General features: G+C 47.7%; 1 protein-coding gene and 1 long non-coding RNA gene across 6 annotated transcripts; both read right to left on the bottom strand.

Annotated features, from left to right (window-relative positions):
• Positions 1-3,661: 3,661 nt before the first annotated feature.
• CEBPA (CCAAT enhancer binding protein alpha) lies at positions 3,662-6,359 on the bottom strand. Its single transcript, XM_067302498.1, has one exon. The coding sequence runs from the start codon at positions 6,223-6,225 to the stop codon at positions 5,245-5,247; it is 981 nt and encodes a 326-aa protein (XP_067158599.1). The 5' UTR covers positions 6,226-6,359; the 3' UTR covers positions 3,662-5,244.
• Positions 6,360-7,945: 1,586 nt separating this feature from the next.
• LOC106483344 (uncharacterized) lies at positions 7,946-25,037 on the bottom strand. 5 transcript variants are annotated; one of them, XR_010885286.1, is made up of 6 exons: positions 24,959-25,037; positions 23,424-23,486; positions 18,555-18,620; positions 13,901-14,188; positions 12,485-12,614; positions 7,946-8,099 (listed from the first exon to the last, which is right to left on the bottom strand). It is a non-coding gene; the product is annotated as an uncharacterized lncRNA (long non-coding RNA). The 5 variants fall into 5 exon arrangements; XR_010885287.1 differs by lacking the exon at positions 7,946-8,099 and adding an exon at positions 8,106-9,282; XR_010885285.1 differs by lacking the exon at positions 7,946-8,099 and having other exon boundaries at positions 12,312-12,614.
• Positions 25,038-26,042: the final 1,005 nt, after the last annotated feature.

The following is a 26,042-nucleotide window of genomic DNA, read 5'->3' as shown; positions in this document are numbered from 1 at the left end:
GAGATGCCACCTTATTCAGTCAACATTATTTTGACTTAATCTATTATACCAAGAGAGAGCAGTAAGCCCATTCCTTTATTCAGTTAGACATTTGCCTTTGTTTTCAGCAGAAGTGGGCTCAAACCCAGTACGAGCACAGCATTGAGAGGCACCTGTTTTCTCCTAACAGGAAGCATCTTCCACCATCCGCTTTCAGGGTGGAAGTCAGCATGAAGAACTCCAAGAGCTGTTTCCTATCTTCCAGCCACCTGCAGCAGGTGGACAAGGCAGGCTCCTGGGGGTAATCTGCCTGTTGTGGCAAAAAAAAAAAAAAAAAAAAATCACTGAGAAATCCTCACATCCCTCCCTGCTGACCCGCTCTCCGCTGCAGGACTTTGTTACGGTCATGAGGAACGTCTCAACTCTGTACACAGTGCTCGCAGACAGCTACTCCCTTCCTCCCCGCACCCGCTCGGACATGTGATTACTCGCTCGGCCTCTCAGTCACTGCCCCCCACGTCCCCGATCCCACCTCGGGGACTGACGAGGGCTAGGGTGGAGAAGGAAGCATTGCACAGCCACACTTGTCATTTTGTGCCAGGACGAGCAGATGCTGGTAGCATCGTAGCAGCAGTGCCTATAAAAGAAACAGGCTTGGTAGGAAACTTTCAAAAAACCACCCGAGCACTGTGAAGACGAGTGCCTCTGAGCATGCACACACCCACGGCACCCTCCCCAGCGCCGGAGCTGCTCGAGCCGTGGCCCAAGTCCGGATAAATAGCCCTGGCGCGGAGAAGGTGTGTGCAGGGAGCGGAGTGGGAGCACGGCAGCCCGGCCTGCCCTGGCCCGCAGTCACACCACACGTACCCCTGGCACCCCCAGCACAGGTCTGCATCGCCTTTCACAGGACAGAGCACAAAAATCCTTCCCATTATCTAGCTATTTGTAATGCGTGTCTAAATCCTATTGAAACAGCCCGGTTCATACGCCACTACAAGGACAAGGCTTGGGGTCACACACAGCATTCTCCATTCATGGAAATAACGCTGACAAATGTTCTTGCATTACTCGTCAGGTCACCTTTACAACAGGAATCAGGCATCGAACCTGAGTTAATGCCGCTCCACGCTTTCTTCTCCGTGCTCACGCCGGACTGCCATTCCGGACAAAGGCAACGCAGTCGCTGAGGGGGGAGGCACGTGGCCTTTGCACACACCGGGCCACCCGCCTCTCTGGTGACAAAAGCATCCTGCAAACTACAGCACGCCGCACTGGTGGCAAAATCATCCTCTTCAGGGTGAAGTTCAGCCCATGTTCTGGGTTCCCCAAATGCAGGAAGTCTGACAGCATAACTTGTGGTAGTAGGGGGCTGCTTTCACACTCACCTGGGGGAGGAGGGGAATAACTAAAAAAAAACCCCCAAAAAACCCTAAAATCCTCTCTCCTTCCAGAGCTGGAATACAGTTCACTTTGGCCCTGTGGTTATGGCAAACACCTCTAAGCATGCTGCTGTGAGAACTTTTCCATCAGAGCAATGGCTTGAGGGACTTGCCTAAGGCTCAGCCCAGGGCTAGGGCTGATGGGGAGGAACAGCCGAGCACGGCAGTGGGAGAGGGGCTGCCAAAGTCAAATGCGGGCTGCAAAGAGCACTGTGCTGCATGTACAGCACGGCCGGGCAACGCTGGGGGCTTTGGCTACTACGCTCAGCCTGTGGTTCGGCTTGGGGTTAGGGTTATGGAAAGCTGCTCGCTTTGGCACTGTGTTTAAGGCAAGTATCTCTAAACACTTCCCTGCTATCAGTCCTCCACAATATCCCATGGCACGCTGTGTTTATATAACCAGTGAAACACCTATGCAGTAGATAGGCCGTCTTAACCTTGCATCACTGAATGGCTGATTCTTCTGCCGCTGCAAACTTGCTTGATCTCTAGTCCATTTACATTAATGGGAAAAATCTGCTTTGTCTGAGGCCATAAATGATTTGCTGAAACCACATGCTCACACGGTGAGTCACAGCTCGGAACCTAACCCAAACGACGGGGACCGTATTCCCATGCTTAACCACCACATTGCAGTCCCTCCCACATATACCCTGCAATAATCTCTGCTCAGATGATAACAGCGTCTCCCCACGTTACACGCCGGACGGCATTACAAAGCACGGCACATCACACGCTGCGGGAGCGCAGCCTTATGGGGCCGGGGGAGAGGAAACACGAGTAAAAGTCATTTCTGCTGAACACCAGCAGAGCTTAACTCTACTTTAAGAAAATCCCTAGTTCCCAGTCCCCGGCTTTAAATCTAACTGAAAAACAACATCTTTAATCCTGATTCATCTCTTATCCATCCCATGCTGCGAGCGCTCACAGACCGACTGCCGTGACAGTTTTCGGAGGACCAACCTTACCTTTCCTCAGCTCAGGAGAGCTGGTGTTAACGCACCCGCAGTCGCTGCCAGGACAGGCGCCCTTCCTGGGGAGTCGAGGGCACTCTGCGCCCCCAAATTGCACCTGAGCCGGGATGCTCCCCCACGCCTGTTGGCACAGCATGGGTTAGAGTGACACTTGACCTGGTACACCCCTACCGGGACCGGGTTTGGGAGCTTTTAGGAGGATATGGGCAGCCTTACAGCCCAGGTATCATTGGCTTGGACACTTGTGGGTCTAAACCCGTCTTTTAGGCTTGTCCGAATTCTGCCACAGTGGCTTGCTGGGACGTTCCGGTACTGGCAGCAGCGATGGGGAGCCACACTGCAGGCAGGGAAGCCCTGCCCGGGACACGGGGTGCGGAAACAATGCCACGGGGGATCAGCGGCCGCCAGCCTGGGTGGCCCATGCCAGCCCGGCCCACTGCCGCCATGTCGTGTCCTGCCACGCGGTGCCCAGCCTGTGGCCTGCGGCCTCGCCACGGCCTGGCCCGCTGCCGCCATGTCGTGTCCTGCTGCGCGGCGCCCGGTCCACGGCCTCGCCACGGCAGCCGGGCCGGGGGCTGGCTGGGCCGAGCCCTGGCGGGGCCCGAGGGCCGGCGGGGACGGGGGCCGGCGCCCCGCCACCGCCCCGCCCGCCACCTCCCCGGCCCCGCGGGTCAGAGCCCGAGGCGGGGACAGGGGCCGCTCCGAGCCGCCCCGCGGGGCCCGGGCCCGGCCTGCCCCGCCGCCCGCCGCCCGCCCTATCGCCGCCGGCCCTCGCGCCGCCTCCCCCCGCGCCCCGCGCCCCGCGGCCCCGGCCCCGGCCCCGGCCCCGACCCCGGCCCCGACCCCAGCGCGGCGGGGCGGCCCCGGCGCGGGGCCAGGCCGGGGCTGCGGCGAGCGCGCTGCCGCCGAGCCCGCAGCGCAGCGCACGGCGCGGCTCCCGCCGGCGCCACAGGGCCCTGACGCGGCGTCCCCGGGCCCCGGCCGCGGCGGGCTGCTCCCCCCGGGACCCGGCCGCAGCCGCGGGTGCGGAGCCCCCCCGGCGCGGCGCGGCGCGGCGCTGCGGGCGGCCCAAGGCAGCGAGCGGGGCAGCGAGGAGCGGCCCCCGCCCCGCGCGTCCAGGCAGCGCCCGTCTCCGCAGCGCAGCCGGGCGCGCGTCTGCGCCGCGAGGCTCGGCGGCCGCGGCCACCGGCAGCGGGGCAGGCGAGGGAGCCTCCGCGCTCCGCGCACCGGCCCACACAAAGAACTGGAAGCACACGGAGAGGCGGGTGGTCATGGCAGAATATATGCTGTTTATTTATGAATGTAACCAGGACTTCGACAAACTTTATATGCAGCCCCCCCAATTCAAAAAAACCCCAGCAGTGTGTGTGCATATACATATATGTATACATACCCACACACACACGCACACACCCCCATGCACGCTTTGCACACACAGCACTGCATCCCAGGTGTCACGCTTTCAAATAACGTCACCTTGCACTTCTCTCCCCTTATGACTATTGCAAACTGACAATTTTTTTGTGCAGTTACAGCATGAGAAAGAAAAGCACCGCTTGGTTACCAGCGCTCGCTGGAAGGGGACACGCTCTCTGTTTATTTTTCTCTCTCTGCCCAGGGGAAGCTCCAGAGTCCAAAGGTGCAGGGCGCTGTGTAGGGCCTGCTGTGCCGCGGCCGCGCTGCACCCAGGCCAGGCGCCCCGGCCCGCTCCCTGCACCCGGGGCACCGGAGCCAGCCCCGTCCCTCGAGGAGAAGGCAACACACACACTCGCACCCACCCACACAAATAATAAAATAACGTTGCAGCACAAGGGCATAGTCTCTGTCACCAGATAAGAAAGTCGTGTGATGGCAAAGATCTAAGTAATGCAATAAAAATAAAAGTGTAGCTAGTATACACGGAAAGGCTTTCACATTACATGAGGCACAGCTTGGACAGACAGAGACTTGGAGAGGAGCTAAATGTCCTGGAATAAAGCAAAATACACTGGAAGTTCATAGTAAATACCCGCATCGATAGGTATTTATTCATTTGTACTTCGCCATGTCATGACATACAGTACAAGACACTGCTGCTCTTCGTTTTGACGGAAGGACGTCGCCGTGCTCCCTCGCGAGCTGCTGCTCCCTTGCAGTCCTGGGCTGCCCATCACTTGCGCGATGGCCGGGGGTCCGGCCGCCGAGGGCAGAGGAGAGGGGGCTCCTGGAAAGGTGCGCAGCCTGCTGGGGACAGTCCCGGTAGCAGTCCAACAGCTCTCCCATGCCTTGGTGCTCCAAACAACGGCGTCCAGCTTACACATCCGCGTGTGCCCAGCTCCTCTCCGCCTTGGCCCCTATAGCCTGGCGCCCCGTGATGCCCCCTCGCCTGCAGGCCGGCCATGCAGGGGGGTCCTGGCCTCCCCCAGCTGGGACCCCCTCCTGCCCGCATGCTCCTCACCCTGTTCCCTCAGCCCTGCCAGGCTGCGGGGAGCAGAAAGCCCCAGAGCTCCTGCAGCCAGCTTTTAAGGCACAACGTGGGTTGCTATGTGTGCTTCATTATTATTATTATTATTATTATTATTACCCTGTGTAGACACGTGGGCTTTTTTTTTTCCTTCCCTTCGCCTTTCTCCTTATAAAACCCACCATGTTTTTCAGCTTATTCGTGTGTCATCCCTAAGGCACAAACCTTTTAATACTACTACAGCTGCCTGGCTTCTTTTATTGGTCGTTAATTGTTCCAAACCGAAAAAAAAAAAAAAAAGGAAAAGGAAAAACGAACCCCCGTGAAACGATGCAAGATCGCTGCGCTCCGCTGTCGGTAGTGGATGGGCGGTGGGCCCCGGTCCGTGCCGTGCTGGCGGCGGCGGGCGCTAGGCACAGCTGCCCATGGCCTTGACCAGGGAGCTCTCGGGCAGCTGCCGGAAGATGCCCCGCAGAGTCTCCAGCTCGCGGGTGAGCTGCTCCACCCGCTTGCGCAGCCGCTCGTTGTCGGTGGTGAGCTCCAGCACCTTCTGCTGCGTCTCCACGTTGCGCTGCTTGGCCTTGTCGCGGCTCTTGCGCACCGCGATGTTGTTGCGCTCCCGGCGCACCCGGTACTCGTTGCTGTTCTTGTCCACTGTCTTTTTGGATTTGCTCCGGTGGTCGGCGGGCAGCATCTTGAGGGCGCCGGCGGTGGCGGGCAGGCTGCCCGGGGGGTGCGGGTGGTGCGGGTGGTGCGGGCTGGGCACGGGCGTGGGGGGCGGCGTGGGGTGCCCGGGCTGGAGGTGCATGGTGGTCTGCGCGCAGTGCGCGATCTGGTACTGCAGGTGCGACGGGTGCTGCTGCGGGGCGTGGTGCGGGTAGAGGGCCGACAGGGCCGCCGACTTGACCTCCTCCTCCTCGCGGGGCTCCTGCTTAATCACCAGCGGCCGCAAGCCCGGCGCCGCGATGCGCTCGTAGAGCGGGTCCAGCTTGCCGTCCAGGTAGCCGGCCATGCAGCCGAAGAGCGGCTGCTGGTGGTGCGGCTGCTGGTGCCCCGGCGCCGAGGCGGCGGCGCCGGCCCCATGCATGCCGTGGAAGTCGAAATCCCCAGCCAGGATGGCCTTGGCTTTCTCCTGCTGCTTGCTGTGCTGGAAGAGGTCGGCCAGGAACTCGTCGTTGAAGGCGGCCGGGTCGATGTAGGCGCTGATGTCGATGGAGTTCTCGTTCTCGCAGATGTCGCCGAGCTCCGCGCCGCCCGCAGCAGGTGCCGCCGCCGAGGGAGCCTCTCTGTAGCCGTAGGCGCTGCCGGGCAGGGGAGTCTGGAGCTGGTGGTGCTGGCCGCTGCTCATCGGGGGCCGCGCGTCCACCTCGTAGAAGTTGGCTTGCTCCATGAAGCACCTACAGCGAGCCGGGCATGGTGAAGGGCTCCTGCAATCCAGGTTTCGGACGGGGCGGCGGCGGCTCTGCCAAGCCCGCGGCGCGGCCCCCCGGCGGCGAGCGGCACCGCGGCTCGGCTCGGCTCGGCGCGCCCGTCCCCCGTCCCCCGCCCCAGCCCCAGCCGCCCCGGCCCGCTCGCTGCCTGCCTGCCTGCCCCGTTGCTAGTGGGTTGCCGCGGTCCTGCGTGCCGTATATATACACCCCCGCAGCGGGGCCGGGGATCGCCCTCTAGTGTCCAACCTCCTGCTGGGAACCTTTGACCGCCGCGCAGCCGCGGCTCCGCGCCCCGGCGGCAGCGGCAGCGCCGAGCGCGGCCCCCCGCGGCCCGGCCCCCGCGCTGCGCCCCGGGGCGCCCGCGCTCCGCGGCGCCGCTGCGCGGGGCGGCGCGGCCAAGGGCGGCCGGCACCTTCCCACCGCCCGCTCCCGCCCCTGCGCCGCGCTCCCGGAGCCGGCAAATCCCCGGCTTAGCTGCGGAGAAAGTCTCAAAGTTCACCATCACCCGCGCTTGCTTGCAAATATTTGGCCAGTGCGGAACATGAGCCCCGCCGCGGGTGCCAGGGGGGCTGCGGGCGGGTTTCCACCTGCCGAGAGCGCCCCGCTGCCGGGCGGGCTCGGGGCAGGCTGCGCCGCACCCCGCGGCGCCCCGGCTTCCCGGCGGGGCGGCTCGGCCGGGCCCCGAGGGCTCGGGCTCGGGCTGAGCCCCGGCGGCGCTGCGGCGGGGCCGGGCGGCGGTGAGCGGCCCCGCGCCCGCTGCCGGCCCGCTCGGGTACCTGTTTCGGCCCTGGAGCGGCCCGTCTCGGCTGCGGCGCGGAGGGAAAAGCGCTTCCCGGCCCCCGCGGCTCTCGCCCTGCGCAGAAGGGGGGGGGGGGTGAGCGCCCTCCCCCAGCTCCAGCCGGACAGGTAAACGCGATCGCAGACCGCCGCAGCGCGCACGCCGCGCTCCCGCACCGCCTCCCGCACCGGCGGGCTCCGGCGTTTGCCCGCGCCGCAGCCGGGCGCCGGCTCCCCGCGGCCGGGCAGCAGCCGGGTGACCCAGCGTGCGCCCGGCCCTGCGGCCGCAGCCCCCTCGCAGACACTGTTTGCCTCCCCAGCCTTCGTTTCCTGGCTGCTTTGGAGAAAGATTCCCGCACCGCCGACTGCAGAGAGGGAGGATCTGCACCTCCCAGCTGCCGTGACTTCTCGACCAGGTAGCACAGCATGTTCCTACAGCAGCTCCCGTGCAAATCCACGGACTTCCTAAAAGCCCGAGTTGCACGCTTCAGCTCGGGAGGGGTAAGGATGCACAGAATTTCCCCTTGTTGCTATCCCTGGCAGTCTGCAGAGCAGACGGATCTATCTGTCTTCCCTCTATGGGCCTTTGCTTGTCTTCCAGGTGTACCTTAGGAAGCCACCCAGGCATTCAGCTCCTGCTGGTCCAGAAGCTCGCTTTGAAACTGGCACAGAGAAAGGACATGCCAAAGCCATTGGACCAGGTGCAGCCTAAATTTGCCAGAGGAAGATCTGCAGAGGAAACAATTCAAACATAGTGATGTCTGGAAAAAAAAAGAAAAAAAAAAAAGGAAAGGGTTGTAATTCTTAGTCCTGGATGTCCTCATAAGCCAGAAACTTGTGACACAGTAAATTGCTTGCTCAGAAAGGGTTTGACACATTCCTTGCAATTAATAATAAACGACAAAGTCTTAAACAGGAAACAAAATTACAATGTACAATGAACCCATTTTTTGTACCACATGCTGCACATGTGAACCTCTGTTTCAGGAACAAAAAGCAGGGCCAGTAGATTCAGATAGCCTTGTTGTACTCTAGTATCTTATCAGGAGAATGGATTCTGTAATTACAGCAGGAAAAAACATAAATTTACAGACTATAGAATATAGCTTTCACTTTTCAGTATCAATGGAAAAAAAATCAATTTAAATTCTTTTTATACATGGTCAATATTTTCTAAAATTGTACGTGCTGGTTTCAACACTTAAACAGTTCCTGAAAGGGGTATTTCAGTGGTCGACTTGGGACTGTAGCACAATCAAAACACCAGTAATAACTCTGAACAAGCTCATGCTACAGAAGAAAACCCTCAAGTCTGTGACAGAAACAAATTTTGGATGCTTCAGAGTCTACAGTAAAATCTCCCAGCTGCAGCTGACTGTCTGAATTCTGCTTGTTCTACTCAAGCAATCCCATTCATAGAAAAGGAGCAAATCCCCAGCTCGACATTTTGCCTACTGGGAGACACTATCTTCTGGAACACCAGCTCGTGATTCGGTTTTACTCTGAAGCTTTCAAAGCCTTATCTAACTCTGAAGTCAGCAGAAACAGGAGTAGGCCATACGTGTTTAAAATAAAAGGTCAGTGCTGTGCAAAATAGCAGAAACATATAAATGTTTGTCAAATACCTATGCCTTTGTAGTCTTAAAACACTCTCACATTTTATAATCATTTTGAAATTAAGCCCTAAACACACATAAAAAGAAATCCAAAGTAAATCAGAAAGTTTAGGATCAGATTCCATTCCTAATTACTGTAATTAACGAACAAGTCCCCACAATTTAAGGACTGGTTTTCTCAGTATTTTTTACATAGACCCCTTTTATCTAAGTTAAGAACTTTTAAATCTTCTCTTTTTACATGAAAACATAAATTCCTGCTCAAATTGTTTTAATATGGTATAAAATGAAACTCCCTGACTTAGACAAGTAAGATCATTCTTATTCTTTTTTTTTGTCTCTTCTTCTACAGCAACTAAAACATTTAGAAGCTGATAATCTCTCAGACAGGTACAAATGCGTATTTCCACATTCATATCAACAGTGACTGATACCAAATATTTCAGATCTAACATCATGAAAAAATGTGTTTTGTTGCTCAGTTCAGTGTGTCCAGGAGTTAATTCAACTAAAAGAGGAAGGACGTCCGTTGCATATTGCGGCTCCCTGAAGCAGCACTGCTGTCAACTCTTGAGGGTGCTATTCTTCCATCTCAAAGTAGATGTTGCCTCTAGTAGCTATAAGCTAGGGAAGGAATAGAAAAGCTGCTCCAAAATTCTGAACAGCACTGGAAGTCATTTATACAAAGTCAGTTGTACTGGTTTCTGTTAGTAGGGAAGGAAACTGAAAAGAAAATCATAATCATGAAGGAAAGCAAATATATTTGCTTTATAAAAGTGAATTTTGTGACTGTTGGGGTTTTTAATAGCACCAGAACACTGAATTCTCATTCACTTCCCCTGGACTCAGCTCTTGTCCTGTTCTCAGGCCTTCGACTCCTGTGGGCTGCAAAAGGGGTTCCCTGTGCGTACAGCTACAATGTCCAGGCTGGCTTTAGATGCTGAGCGGTTAGTATAGGACTCTGCTTTTTGGTCCAAGGGTTTGGAAGTACATATAGAATATGGCATGCAGCAGCTCAGGTAAGAATCAGAGTGCCATTATGCAATTATTTCACTGCCTCGTTAAGCTAGAATATTTCACTACTACTGACAAAGCTCCCGACTGCCCTGTCTGCAGGCAAAGCTCCTCTTGGTGTGAATGCCAGCCCAGGCCAGGCCAGGCCAGGCCAGCCCCCCCTCTCCCATCTGGGGATGGCGTGGAGGAAAGGATACAGAGTTGGCCAGGGGCAGGGATGGGCACTGTGGAGCAGGAAGAACAGGACAGCTGCCCTGGGAGTGACAGGGGGACAATATCCTCAGCTGGGGACAGCACGGTGCCGTGAACGCACCAGGGAAGCAGGCAGGGATGGGGCAGTAGTTTTCTGTGTGAATAAAGAGCTGGCAACCTACCATCTTACTTCTTGTGCTGTAATAAAACACAAATTTCTCCCCTCTCCTGTGCTTTCTGCCCCAGGGAGGGGAAACATGATCCTGCACATGTAAAAGCTGCCACACCATGACAATTTTCAAAGGAAAAGTCTTTATGTGCCAAAGCCAAACCCCTTGGAGGCCAGTAGATCAGTATGCAGCATGGTATGACAAGTAAAGAGGACCTTCCCTTCAGCTGGGAAAGGCAGCTGGTGACTGATTACCATTTTTGATGTGCAAAGTTTGTCCAGTGACAGATGTTTAAATTACTTATCATTACGGTTTTTCTCCTTTAGAGAAGCAATGCTTACAACTCCAGGGTGAAAAAAAATAAATTATGCTATCTTTCTCTTCCCTTTTCTTACCGTTTCTCTATGGCCATGTCCTCAACCCGTGCTGTCCTTTTGCTCTACTCACTTCTGGCTCCTCTCCTGAGAGCTCAGTCATTTGCAATTACCATGCTAGTTGACTGGGAGCATCTTTTCACTTCCTTCTGCCTGACTACTGCTCACCTCCTTTCAAAGGGGGGGCTCATAACTCAACCCATTTCTAGCTTGTCACCTGCAATCATGTATGATCAGGCTGTGAAACTAAGTGGTTTACCTGTCCCAAATTTTTTTACATGGTTAATGAGCCATTACATACATAGTTCCTCTTTTATAGTTAGGATCGTATTTCAATGATTATACTCATGGTGCCCAGAATATTCTGAGTGCTTTTCAGATACAGGATTAAGTTCAGTCCCAAAGAAGGTACTGTTGAAATACCAGGAAAAACTGTGTGACAGTTTTGCTCCCCATCTCTCCTCCTACTGTTTTCTTCTGCATTATTAGGCTGTCACCTTTGCCTCAAGACTTCCTCCAATCACGTTTACAGTTCTTCTATTAATATGTATCAGTTATCCCCATGCTCAATATTTGGTCTATCCACAAATCATCCATTCACTATCTGGTCTTTTACCTCTGACTACACAATAATCTACCTTTTTTCCCACCTGAATTTATTTTTCAGTCTTCTATCTTGCAAGCTTCAGTGTTTTTTCTCATCATGAATAGCTCACAATCTTTAATTCATTCACGCTTACATCTTCCTGGGAGGTGAAGCAGTGTTGCTACTCTCTGTTTTACAGCTAGAGAGCTGGGAGACTGAATGACTTGCCAAGGCCACACAGGAAATAAGTGGCAAAACAAGGAATTTCGGCTTTCCCATGTCCTGAGCTAATATCACAACCAGCGAGTGTCTAAAAATTCCACTGCTGCTTCCCTACATTTGAAACACTTTATTTTTCACACACTTCCTTGCTATTTCTACATTTTTTGATGGAAAAGTTAAAGTAACTTTTATCTTGAAATACATTTATTTCTAAAGTGAACTGCCAAGAAAATGTCATTCTTTTCCTTTTGATTTTGCCATTGTATGGCTTAAGGGAACTTATAGGAAATACAGCTTATTTTACAGACCCTGCCCCTACCACATTGAATTGAGCATGAAGACTCTCACTGATCTGTGCAGAACTGGTTCAGACCCTTAGCTAGCAGAAAAGCTACACAGCAGAACAATAATAGGGCAGTTAACACATTCCCGACTCAGTTCCCAACTCTGCTTTTAGGGGCAGAGCGTTCCCAAATACTCTCTGAAGATTACAGCTATTAGTATACGGCTAGCTGCTTCTCATCATATCATCCACGATATAATCCAGAAAAGGAGGTTTAACCTGCTGGTAAATCCAGAAAACCAAAACATAGCTCCCTACCTGTGTTTGCACACAGTTAACTCTGAATTCAGGCCTTTAACTTAGATGCTACGTGAGCTGCATAGGGAACTTAGGTTCACAACTGTAAATGCCCTGAACTGCACCTAAAACTAAATACCGACATAACACAGACAGGTGTCTATAGACTTGTCATGCATCAAGCCAGCTGGACTCTACATCTGGGTTAGCATCATTATTTAAGGAAATCCTGCTAGTTAGAGCAATAGCATCCCCTCACTCATACGAGTAGTTCACTCTGACGTCAGAAGTGTGTTACGATTATCAGCTCCTCCTAAAAATACTCATTTGCAATATTAACTGAAGAAATAGCTAAGGCTGAACACATATATTGGTAACTGTCCTAGAGCTTACCTCCATGAACATTGCACTGTGACACTGAATCACAGGAAAAAATACCCATTTGTCTATTATACATGTGTTTTGATTTAGCATTGATACTTCAAAAATATTCATGCAGTCATCCTGTGGCAGTATTCATACATATGCTTTTAATGCAACAGGTAGTTTACTGGGGTAACCACAACTTTGGCAACATGCAAGGAGACCAAAAAAAGTCAGTCTCCAATCTTCTGGTTTTCAGAAGGTACATTTACAAAGATGAGTTAATACATTTTGGAAAGGCCACTTAAGTAATGAAAAACCTTACCACTGACTTAGACATAACTTTTTATGGACCTCAAAGGATTTTTAAAAAGAAGATGGTACAGCATGGCTTAGGCTTTATCATCCTTTCTAACCAGTCCTTGTTTGTACTGTGGACATGATCTTGGGGGTATCTGCAAAAAAAAAAAAAAAGAAATATACATACATACATATATATATATATATATAAAATAGAACATCAAGAGATGTTAGGCACTTTCCAGATGTATAGCAGGAGACTCTTTGCTACACAAAGAATTTACAAACAAAAGAACAAGATATGAGAAGTGAGAGCTACAGGACAGGAAAGGAAGAGGAAGACCAGCTTACAAAAATAAGGTCATGCAATTTCTTCACTATGTATTTTAACTTGTGACACATCCTGTCACAAAACTTAGTCACTGACATGGATCTAGCGCTCCTCTCTAAATCAACTTTACTCTCCTTTAGATGAGATTATTACAGGGATCTAAACTAATCTGAAGAGTAAAAATGTGGTAAAAAGTTACATTCTGTAGCATAGCACAGATGTGAAAGCCTCAGGCTGGCACTCCACAGAGAAGCACATTTCTGACTCTGCTGGGAACTTCAGCTGGATGAAAACTGCACAAGGCCCATCAGAGAAGTCAGGGATCTGATGGGCTTTTTGCATTACCATTTCTCTTATATTCAAATTATTGTGTGATTCACAAGGCACACAATGAGATAGCCTCACTATCCTGTAGGTCATGTTTTTTGATTGTCAGCCTGCAAACTTGCCATGCTCAAACTATCTGTGGGATAAAGTGCTAGGAGGTGGAAAGACAAAACAAACAAACAAACCAACCAACCACCTTTGGTGCAACCCATCAATTACTAGTGTCATAAAGAATGCCATACTTCAATGGCAGAAGGGTTTGGGGCCACATTTGACTCTCATTTTAAAATGTCAGGTTTTGTAAAGTACTGAATCTGTACAAATAGAGAGCAGTTTTATTGCTCAGCATGGATCCTGTCTTGTACCTAAAAGTTTGACCTTGCTGTTGAGCTAAATTCAGCTTTCTCTAATTATCCCACTGGCAGCCCAGGGATTACTGGCATGAGTAATCTAAGCAGGAGTTGGCCTACTAAATGTAACGAAAAATGTCAAAGGCACTAAGAGGGAAGGGAGTCACAAGGAAGCTTTGGAAAGTTTTTAGAGTTAGCAGGGGACGTCACAAATGACTCCTAACCGCTGATCAAAGAAACAGCCAGCACATGGGAAACAACAGAAACACAGAGGAAGGAAGCAGGTCAGAAGCAATCTTGGCTTGCAAATGATTGCAGTTTTCTTATCAGTTTCAAGCCAATAATAGTGACACTTCTGGGATCAGAATTTCTCCGACTCTACTCAGAATAACTGCTGCACAAAGATGAGACTTAAGAAGCAGCTAACACTTACAGGTTGGAATACTGTGCTGAAATTCCCATCTGCAGCATGTTGACCCTGCTGCAGAGCGATTTCACTGCCAGACTGACCACGTGGCAGGCTGATGGGGCAGCATCAACTCTCATGGAACCACTGGCGGGTGACGTGAGATAGGGCCCCTCACTCCCTGCAGGGACTCCAAAGGTCACTGGAAAACATCCAGCGAAAGGACCTGGCACTCCCAGCTGCAGAGATAACACCTATCTTGCCTTCTAAGTCTTCACAGAGGGGTTACACACAGTAACATTCAGCATTGCAGTCCTGTTAATAAAAATAAGGAGAGATTACTCACCACTGCATGGGTCCTGTGAGTTCTTTGCATTTACATTTTTCTGTTCAAACTGGAATTTTGAGCTTTAGGTAAAACAAGTCTTTATCTTGTTTTAAGTGCAATAAGAGTTAACCACAAACTAGGTGAGTCTGATGATCAGTAGATTTCTCCTGAATGGATCACAGTCCCTCAAAAATTTAGAAACTAAAGTAGGGAGGTAACAAAGGTATTTCAAAGTTTTATAGTAAAACAGTACTGACTACCTCAAACTATGATGCTTGAAGCAAAACATTCACCTTGCTTAGTTTTTAAAGGCAGCTGACAGCTGAGCTACTGAATGCCTCAAATAAATACTGTCAGAATTCATACGAATAAAACCAGAGGACTTTTTTTGATGGAAGCCGTCATCTTTTTCATTTGTTTTATGGAAGCAAGCATAAAAATGATTTTATTTTTTGTTTGCAAGAATGCTTCAGAAAGTAAAAATCCACTGACGGTGCTAGTCTACTTGCAAGAAGTTTTCACGGTGAAATGCTCATAAAGCAATGCCGAAAAGGCATTGCCCTTCAACTAGGAGGTGGAAACAGTGTCATGTGACTTACTTGAGCAACTGATTCATATACTTAATAGCTGGGCTAAGTATAATCAAAGCTAATCATTCAGCAAGAGCCCAGGGCTGAGAGGTTTCTAATTCCAAACAAAAAGCCCTTGTAAACTACTTGTGTTTCTAAGTGAAAAATGCACCAACCAGGCAATCAGGTCCCTATATTGTAAAAATGTGTAATTTTTTTGTCCTACTGCTGTGATTAAAGATAAGAACTGGGCATAAGTTTTTGGAGCCTCAATTATCTACTCTGAATAATTCTTCCAGGTCTAAACAATTAAACTAGATATTAATCTGCCACAAATTATATATAATATATTAATATCACCATAAATCCTACATTCCTTAACAAACCCAACATTCTATTCAGTTAATGGGAAATATGAGCAGTACAAATATTTATGACATACTTGTGGTAAATAGGAGGATATAAAGTGAAATCTAATGTAACAAAGTAAAATTTGATTTTAGAAAAATAAGACCTATATTTTTTAAAAGCACGCAAACTTCCCAGATTTTTAATAATGAGTTGCACCATGCTAAAAAAATTCATGAAACATATTTTAGTTGGGTGCTAGCATACTGAATTTTATTTTAATAAAATATATGATTTTAAAAGGAAGATGATGATTCAAAAATTTGCATGCTACAGAACCCACAACATGGAGAGTATGAATCTTTTTAAAGACAGTAAAGGAAAGGATCCATACTGCTTATCTGTAATCTTGCACTCAGTAGCCAAAAGGACAGAAAATGTAACTCAGCACAGAACCCTGTTGCTCCCCAGTTAGAGAAACAATTCCTGACAGTTACCATAGCCAACACAGCTGGTATTTAGGTTGGATAAGAAAGTACAGTTGATAGCAGGTCAGTATTTTCCACAAAAAGGAGCTATTCCAAACCGGCATGAATATTCTGGCACCTTTTGGAAAGGCTTAGTAGACGGAAGTGTTTATATAACTAAGCACGGGGCTTATGGATCATTTATATTTAACTTAAGTCATCAAGAGATCATTTGAATCTTAGGTTGTGTCTAGACCTCTCACCACATGGGAATGATTTTTCTCCTTTATGAATAAACTGAAATAAACATTGGTTACCCAGCACAGCATGTCACTGATAACAGTCTGAGGTCCCTGCTCCCTTCTTTTGCACAGAAGTGTAAAACACCGTAGGTCTCCTAACTACGGTTGTCACTTGTACAATCTGTGTAAGCTCAGCAGCTAATTCCACTGCAGATGAAAAAATTTGGGCCTGTATTTTATGGAAGACAATCAAACCCTATATATTTGTGTCTCTGTTATGCTAAGATGAGCATTACAGTGTTTTGCAGGATGAAACTAGATGATAACACTGTCCTTAAGAAAAATCAATCAATTACACAGATCCCACTTCAAAAATTGTTGCACCATTCCCTGATTCTAGTTTGAAAACAATACAGAAAATAAATTTGTGTATTCAGAAACAGCACACAGACTTTTACATTTCTGCCAGGACTACAGAAGCATGAGTCTAAAGAGTCTGGGATATATAATAATACGCATGCATGCCTGTTTTTGTTCTTTCCTATGGAAATGAAGCTTTTGTGATCATGACGTCTGTGTGAGCATCTCTGCAAATGTTTCTTTAATAACACTGCATCCATTGGCTGATCTGAAACAAATCTGAGAAACAGAGATCCTGAAAGTATTTAAAGTCTTACAAGTTTTGTGCAGATAGGTAACATAGATCCCATAAATGCACCAACAGTGGGAAAAGCCACCCTGTGGATTTGCATTATATTAGCCACTAGAGAATCTACCTGCAAAAAAGGCTAAACATTTAAACTGTGTGACATACCTCAAGTGGAGCTCATGCCTTATCAATTGAAAAATAAGTCTTCAGGAAACCAGACTTTGCTCTGGTGCCCCTTGGCCTATTTATTTCAGCGGGCTCAGAGCTAGACAGTCAAATTTCCCTTGCAGGACTGGAAAATTAGTCCTTGGGTCTATACATTTTGGGCTAAAAAAAACCATCTGGTGGTAGAGAAGCAGAATATATGGCATGTATCAAACTCTAAGTCTATTAAAAAGCTTTCTAGAAGTCTGTTTAAAAGCACTCAGAAAGGAACTAAAAGCATGCAAGCACTTTAACTTTACCATAGTTCAGATATCAATGCTGCTCTAGTATCTGAGAGCTGTCTGTGAACTCCCATTAAAATTACGGCCACAGTGAGTGTCCCTTACCTAATAAAATCCAGAGACATATGGACTATTTGAGAATATCTACAGTATTCTCTACTGATGTCACAACCAGAGCTTAATAAATGTCTTTACATTAGGAGAATGTTCAAATGAATGAAATATTTTGTTACAAATCTAACCGCACTTAATGCACTGACATTTGTGCCCAAGGCTTTCCAGTTATTATGGCACCAGTGCAGCACAACATCCCACATTAGCTTGTTAACAGTAAATCAGTCTCCCATAGCTGGGATTTTCTGAGACTGGCTGCCTGCGTGCATATTCCTATTGGGAGCACACATACACCTGTGTGCACTCATCTTTCCTTCATGTCTTTTGTAAAAAAGACCAGTATGTGCGTTACACACCTCAGTTTCATCTCACCTGTGGATTCCGTTAATGTCAAAGGGCTTTACAGAAGAAGAAAGAAAGGACAAGAGGTGAAGGTGCACATAAGCAATATACCTCAAAGAATTTCATATCCTGGTAAGCAAAGTCCTTTTCTCCAACTGCCAAACCACATTTCCACTGAGACTGTGGGTGACTTCAAAGCAATCCCTGTAATCCCTGGAGGGGGGCCTCAAAAATCTAGACAAACGATTGTGACTGTTTCACTGTATTCATTTTGAGTTTTGAAGGTTTCTACAATAGTGTACGCCTTGGTAAAGTCCTCTTGTGCTCAGCAGGTATCAGGTACGCAGAAGAACAATCTTCAGGGAAGCCACTGTGCCTTAGTGGAATGACTTCTAGTCAGTCCCTGCCAGCTCACTGCTGGTATTACATTGAATGTTGGTGCAGGTGCACCACTGGGAGACTGTAAGAGCTGGTTCAGGCTGTTTTAAAGTACTCTGAGTTTGCATCAATTTTGTGCATATTACTCTTTTTGGTGCCCTATTTTGGCAGACAGGCTGTTCCCCTGGGAATCACTGACATCAACATTATTGTAATACTGCTGATCCTGAACTCTTTCTTCAGGCAAAAATCCTGATGATTTCAACCAGATAAATCATGCTCAATGCAGGAAAATCCACTCGATGGCTGGACAATTCAGATGAAGGACAGTTTCCTATAGAGATATCTGCTGAGTTTGTTTTTAAGGCAGGTGAGGTGCAGACATATGACCTCAAAGGCTATTTTAGAGATGGAGGGAGCATAAAGCCTCTCCTGACTATCTGAGGGAAATATGATCTACTTGCTGCCAAGAGGAGAGAAAAATCAGATGAGCCCTTCTCCATTGATATTGTTGTTACCAGAATATGTTACCAAAGTGGCTATTTCTACCAATTTGGCTGCCATGTTTATATTCAATGGAAACCTAGTGCTAGCTTGTATCTGATAATTTCACTACGACAGAGATATTCAGGTGCCTGCAAGTGCAAATGTAATCACTTTGTTCTTCTGGGAGTATACAGTTTGTTGGAAGGTACACAGAGCCAAAGAGCAGGGGGAGCTATGCCCTGCCATCCTTTTAGAATTCGCTTCTGTTTCAGGATGTAGAAAAAGAAAAGGCCTTTCTGCCAGTTAACTCACCAAACTTGGAGAATCAACTTTCTGGGAGGAGGATGGCTCTGTTGCGATAAGCACTTCCTTTCTTTTCTGTTGGAGAGAAGACATGCACTGTACTCATTGACAGATGTATTGCTGTCACTGATGTCTAGAGCAAAATTCTCCTAGACGTTATCAGCAGCAGCTCAATGACAGACATTCTGTAATTGCCATATACTTTCTCAAAATTTCCTCCCACATATTTTGTATCATCCAGGTATAAATAGCTCATTTTCTATTCATTTCTATGAACAGAAAACAGGCAGGGTAAACAATCAGGGAGACTATCCCCCCACCAGTGCTCTGACAAGCTCTGTTTCTTTTTTCAAGTGGCTCTTCATTGAGCTTTTATGGTATTTCAAAGGTCATATAGGTTGCAGGGAATAATAAAGCCGTTGGTAAGAAAGAATTTTGGGTCCTTATTCTCCCAACACCATTGGAGCGAAGGAGAAAGAGCTATGCCTCTCCAATTTCACTGCTTTTTTGTAAGGATATTTATTTTAGGCTTCTGTTCTGAAGAACTGTTTTAAAATCAGGGTAAAATTCATCCCTAAAACTATTTACTTTTCTTGGTATCATATCAATAAGGCAAAATTCTTTATTAGAGTATTCCCCGTGACAAATAATGCCCTAGTAATTATGGGTGGGGATTTTCATGCGGTGACTGATGATGCCTTGGAAAAAAGCCATGGCACTGTGCATTCAGAAGCTAAGCTATCTAAATCCTTGCAGACCTCATTTATGCTTTTGGGAATATAGGACAGGTGTGGCAGTTACTAAACCTGGATACTTGAGAATTCACCTCTTATTCCCAGGTGTGGGCCATTAATTCTCGCTCAGACTTGTTCGGTTCTAACAAGTCTCTTTTGAACCAGATTTTATATATACACATATACGCACACAATACATAGCATTTTCCTTTGAATTCTTTCATCTATTGTTTTTTAATCATTTTTAGCTATGCAGCCTCATCTTGCCTAACATTTTACATACAAATGGCAGTAAAAAACAGTATTGATCAGCGGCTGTCTAAAAACCCCCAACACACTCCTCAGATATCGGAAAAGACCTGCACATTGCATTAAGCTTAGTACAACTACTGAAGAAGCTCAGCTAAAACTCAAGCCAGGCCCCAGTGAAATTCACAACAGAGGTTGCACCAACTCTAACTGGAGCACTAGGTGTCAAAGCAAAGCCAGAGAACATCTAAACACAATCATACCTTGACAAGAACTGTAAAATTCTTGTTAAAATGTAGCACTCTTTTGTTAGATGCTCTTCCAAAAATCTGAACACTTCAGGGTAATGTGACACACCTAAAGCTTTCTCCCAGACCTTCAGTGACACACTCAATTTTTTCAAAGTCACATACCTACAAGGCTCCTAACTCTGTATTCAGACATCTGAATACAAGGTCACAGATAGTAAGCCTCAGCAGCTTCACTGACTTTGAAAGCACTTGTGGCTACTGAACACTAATGAACATCTGGCAATTTTTATTCAGTTAATATATGTTGGTCATCTACTAAGCAGTTCTCTGGAATACTTAAAAGAGAGAGAATGACATATTTGATATTTTTAAAAATACACATTTTTGTAAAAATATTTTTACGTACAAAGAATTGTCACAAAAAGACAAAGGGTACTTGGGGTAATGATGGCCTTCTACCTCCAAATCCCTCAAGATTCACAGATCTTGAGCAGATGTCACTGCTGTGGTGGTATGCTTCTCAGATGAAAGCACCAGCTTGCAAAATATAAGTATGCATTGGTATCAGGGAATTTGCACAGGTGTGGCTTGATAAATGACTGATGTGAAGCACAAATTCCTGACAGCACAAGGGCTAAGCACAGGCTGGGTAAGGGTTTCACTCAAAAATAAATTTATCTTCAACAAAATTTTTGTGAATAAAGAGGCCTTTGATGTTTGATTGTTAAAAAAAACAATCCTACCAACCAAAATAATGTATGAAAACATGAACCTAACAAAAATGGGTATAAATGGCTCCTTCACCTATGCAGCTGGCTGATTCCAGAAGTGCTACAGAAGACGTGGGGGCAAAGCAAATAGCTGTTTGCTTGTTGGTCCTTCTCCTTCTGGGAGGCATTCCCTTTATTGTGCACACATCACTGAGTTAACCTCTTTCACAAAGCGGTATGATCTACTCTTGACATTTTAGTAACTTTGATATTTTGATAACTGCAAATAGGAAAAGTAGGGCTGGAAGATGCAGTAGGAGGAGAATTAGAAACTGTAAATACTTTGTTGCAAGAATTATTAGCTGCATAGAGAGAAAGAACAAAGGCATTGGATTTTTCCTGTAAATGAACTCCAGGCAGCGTTACAATAAAATGGATGTTTGCTATTAGAATAGAATGGCTCTTTTCTTTACTTACTATTCTCTAGAACAAAAGCACTGCAACTTTCCAAGGCTATAGTGAGTCAGTGCTAGAATTAGAAGTACGCTCCTGAAATAGCGACTACCACTAAGCAATGTTTCCTCTCCTTTCTCTTCACCTATTCATAAAGACTGCTACTGACAAATACTCTATTAATAGTCAAGTTTCTACCATTTAAACCATTTGGTTTCTACCGAATCAGACTGAGAAACTACTCAAATTCTGTGCTTTTCAAGTGCAAGCTTTTTCAAACAAATGAAAAAACAGAGGTAGTGGTAAGAGCTTTTTTCTTCTTTTCTTTCTGAAACTAATTTTTTGAAATGCAGCTTTCCAACAGAGCCAGATTCCTGATAAATGAAACTCAGCAGCCCTTTTGCTTTCTTGAGCTTTTATAACCTCAGCTATACAAAAATCTAAATTTCTAATAATATTACTTTGATCTTGGTGTAGGTCAGTCCTGAATGCAAGAAATATTTCTTGTAAAACCAAGGTGCAAGGGCTATCACAAGAAGAGGATTTTACTATCATAAGATGAGGGAGAACCTCTATTACAGACTCTGTATTTCTGGGATATCCTTGAAAGAATGCCTACTTGGTGAACACAAGAAATATGATCATGTTCAAGAAATTGTCTAGTTTTGAACAAATCTACATTGAGAGAGTAGGGTTAACAACTACTAACAAAAGCTTTTATAACAAAATTCACAATAGCAATGTGAACTAACTTTTCTTTTTGTCCTCTTTCTTCCATGTCAAAACAGACAGCAACACACTGCTACCGCTGCTTTCTAACAATTTGTTCAATATTTTGTTATGATGTAGCTCTATTTGGATGATTAAAACTGAAACACTAAATGATGGGGGGGGGGGGAATTACAGATCTGTGTCCCTTCAGCTTCTGGATGACTTCTACAGAAAGACAAAAGGTTTTAGTATCATTTAGTACATTTGCCTTCAAATACATTAGCACACTTTACATCACAGCCTGGCACTGTGTCTTTTTACCTGAGAGGTCTATATATTTCCATTTGTAAAATATTAAAAAGTACTCACTGTTATATAGATACATTTAATTTCCTCTGTTCTAAATCACAGCAAAGCAAATGATTGAATTCTCATCTAGAAGAATTCAAAATGCACGGATGTTAGACCAGAAGAAAAACTACACAGTAACATCATGTGTGAAAGGCAAACCTTCAATAGAAATGTGCCAGTCTGAAGTAAAAAGTCCAATGAAGACTAACCAGGAGAGAAATGGAGGTAAAGAACTAAATGCTTACAGAAAAAAAAAAAATTTCTTTTAAAGTGTAGGTTGCAGTCCAATGTGTTTGTATGGTTTTTATTTTAGGACAAAGAATTAACCACCCATGAAGAACAAGCACAAACACTGGAATCAGACACAAAATAAAAATGAATAAGACAAAATAGTTTTCACACACTAAGTGGAAGGTTGCAGAGAACTTCTTAAACGTATTTGTAAGGGTTAAGGGAGCATACTGAGCTGTGCAGTGCAATATCACTGCATATACTCAATTTTAATTTGAGGGGTATTGCAGCTAACCAGAGATTGCACACATTAAAATTCAGTATAATGTGTACAACCTCTGGTTAGCTGCAATACCCTCCAAACCAATTAATCAGTAGCGTGAATCATACGTAGTGGGTAATAAACAGGGACAGTTACCCCAAGAGACTCCTCTCCCCTTTATGCCTTCTGCCTCCAACTCCCACAGACCCGTTTCTTTTTCCAATAGACTTTCTGCCTCTAACTGTGATTTTCTGTAGGTTATATGAGGATGCTGAATATCTGTGTCATTTTTATTTCAAGGATAGAACCTTTAAAGAATCATGAGATTGGATTATATAGGTGAAAATAAAATACTATTAAAGCTAATAAATACTATTACGTACAGTCTCATGGGTAGAGTGTTGCTACGGGAACCCACCCAGAACCACTGTGAAAAGGATTTCACCCGAGCAGGGACTGGCCTGATTATGATCCCGGACCCCAGAGCTACTGCACAGCTCACGTAACTTGTGAATAAGCAGGCAAGGTGTACGTTTCCCTATCATGCCTGAAGAACAGTTGTCCATGTGTTTTTGCAATTACTTTTTAGACTTCTTCCGTCATATCCTATTTTTACTGCAACACCACTGTGGGAAGAAATGAATTTACCTTACAAACTCTTAAGCACTCTGTGTGATGGTTTTCATGTGATAGGATACAATGCCAACCAAGCGTTGGAGCTACTTAAGTGCGTGGAATTATGTATGGACTTTAATGTTTAAAGTATCAGACTCTATGAGAATGAGTAGGTCTACATTGTATTTTCCTCAGCTTTCTTTGATGAGGATTAATGAATGGTCATAAAGTGCTCTACCATCCCAGGAAAGCACTCTAAGAGCACACACTTACTTAACTATTATAAATAGAGGATAATGTTTAATGCTTACCTGGAATTTTTGCTCTAGTTAAAGATGGATGAGTCACCATCAGAGAAAACCTAACAGTTTCAACTGACAAATAAAAAAAATTAGTAATGTTAAAACAAATACTTGATGACTGACAAAGAAACAGTATCCTCATAGTAATGAGCTGAGTAAAACTGTTTGCTCAGATTAATCCCCAAAATTCTTCTGCAAAGGTTTATTTTCCACAGGGCTTTACAAAAACAACAACAAAAAAGCCACACAACATCAGACACCCATAAAGGTAGCAAATACAAATAATTATATCTACTTTACTGAGCTGTGCAACAGTGTTTACAAATCTGATTCTTCTCGCTCTTCTTTTGCGGACATGAAGCATACTTCACAGACAGGTCTATGTGCTAAACAGGAGTAGCACACACATTGAAACTTTTCGTCTCTGCACTTAAGCAAAAGCTATTTTTCCACATTATTCTTTTGGATGCCTGCACACCTGAGCCTGTTCAAGCCTTGATTACCTTATAAACTGACAACTCTCAGAATTGCCTACTGCAAATACACACACCTGTGGATCTTTGTACATCTTTTCCACTCAAAGAGCTATAATCACATTTTACACATGTAAAACTTAAGAGATGTGACCACATATTTTTTGAGAGCATGTGTTCAGGCATAACTTGGGAGGTGCAAACCAAAACATTTGGAAAGTTTTAAGGGCCAAAAATCCTTCTCTAGAAAAACTGAGTAGCAAATATATATCAATGAAACTGCATAATCTTTCTACGATACTGAACTCTAGGGTACAGCTGTAGCTAATCTTCCTATTTGTAGCCCCCTTTTGTGTGAAGTTTTTGAAAAAGAAAAGTAACTAAGAATCCATGAAATTTAGGAACTTGTAACTCCTGTTGAGAGGACAACAGCCGCCCCAGTCCTGTGTGGCCCTGGGGAAGCACGGTGGCCACTCTGCGAGGAGCCCAGGCCCGCGTCGCCCGCCCAGGCGGGGCCGCAGGGGACACCGGGGCTCAGCTCCCGCCGGTGGCTCCGAACGAGGCGCCGGGGCCTTCCCGGAGGAGCCACCTCGGCCCAGCGCCGCAACGCCGACTCTGCCCGGACCCGGCCCCCCCGTCCCACCCGCCGGCCTCCCGCGGCTCCCGGTGGCCTCGCAGCCACGCCGGGGCACGCGGCTTCTCCCTCCGCCCCGGGCAGCGCTCCGGGGTGGGGTGGGGCGGAGAAGAGCGCCGGACCTCCCCGGCCAGCCGCCATGCCATGCCGCGCCCTGCCCACCCCCGCGGGGCGCGCGGCCTCCCCGCGGGAAACACCGCCTCTCCCTTTAAGAGTGTTGACGGGCGCCTGATTGGCCGCGCCCGCGGCCAATCCGGGCGGGGATTGCATCATGCCCCGGCGGGAGCCTCGCCGCCCATTGGCGGGCGGGCGGCGACGGGGCGGGAGCAGCGCTCGGAGGGTTTCGCAATCGGCGCTCGCCCGCACTCAACACTTTAAAGAAAGAGACTCGGGCCCGGCCCGCGCCCCCTCCCCGCCCGCCCGCCCGCGGCCGGTACCGGAGCCGCAGCCGCAGCCGGGCCAGGTAAGCGCCGGCCGCGGGGTGCGCTGCGCGGGGGCCGCGGGGATGCCGCGCCGGGGCCGCGCCGCGCGGGGCCTTCCCGCTGTGAGGAGCGGCGCCGCCGCCGCGCATGATGCAACGGCCGGGCGGCCGCGGGCCCGGCGCGCGCCTCCTCCCTTCCCTCCCCACCCCTCCCCCTTTCCCCAGGCAGCGGCGGGGGCGCGCGCGCGCGGCGGGGGCGGGGCCCCGCGCTGAGGCGGCGGCGGCGGCCGAGGGGCGCCGCGGGGGGGGAGGGGCGGTCGTTAACGAGGTCGCGCTGCTCGGGGGAAACGGCCTCTAAGCAGGGATTTTGTCAACCCCCTCGGATGCCCTTCTGCCTCCTGGAGCCCTGCGGCTGCCTCGCGGCGCTTCTCGAGGGAGTTTTTCAGTAGCTTTAAAAATCTTCCTGGTTCCCAGATGAGCTTTTATAGCTCCGTTCGCAACTTTCAGAAAACACAGGCCTTGACTGTTTAGTATTTTGCTCTAACACCTGCTGGGAAATACCTTGTCAGTCAGTCAGACAACTTAACACAAGATTATATCATGCCGGTTATAGCGCCCATGTAGAAATGTACATTTTTGAAAAAGTTTAAGATGCGAGGAATTAGCTCATCTTTAAAAATAGTTAACTCCGTTGTATTTCATCAGACAAAGTCATATTGACACCTCCGCGGTTTTGCCTTGTGGTATCTGAGATGGTTTGCAAGTCTTGCATCATCAGTTTTGCTAGACTGTAATTGAAAATACATATTTTAGATGTCTTGAGCACATTCTTAAGCATGTTGGAGTGCATTTCTCTTGTATGTGGAAAAAGTGGAGGTTCTGAGAAAAATACAGGAAAGTAATGTTGCCTGTTACAGCAACAGATAGTAGATTTTGGCTTCCTCTTCTGAAGAAATGCCACCTAACCTCCAGAACGTGAGAGCTATCATCAGCTCCCGTTGGCTTGCCCAGGAGCTGAGGTTGCCGTAGGCTGTGCAGAGCTGGGCCTTTCCGCTGCTCAGCAAACACACGCCGGGAGTTTTATGCTGTTGTTCTTTATA

Source organism: Apteryx mantelli, chromosome 10 (genome assembly GCF_036417845.1).
Source record: "Apteryx mantelli isolate bAptMan1 chromosome 10, bAptMan1.hap1, whole genome shotgun sequence".
Classification (NCBI taxonomy): domain Eukaryota; kingdom Metazoa; phylum Chordata; class Aves; order Apterygiformes; family Apterygidae; genus Apteryx; species Apteryx mantelli.
This window is presented reverse-complemented; position numbering and strand designations above follow the sequence as displayed.

Coding starts and splice junctions, on each gene's coding strand:
- CEBPA (XM_067302498.1), bottom strand. CDS start 6,225: ATGGAGCAAGCCAACTTCTACGAGGTGGACGCGCGGCCCCCGATGAGC.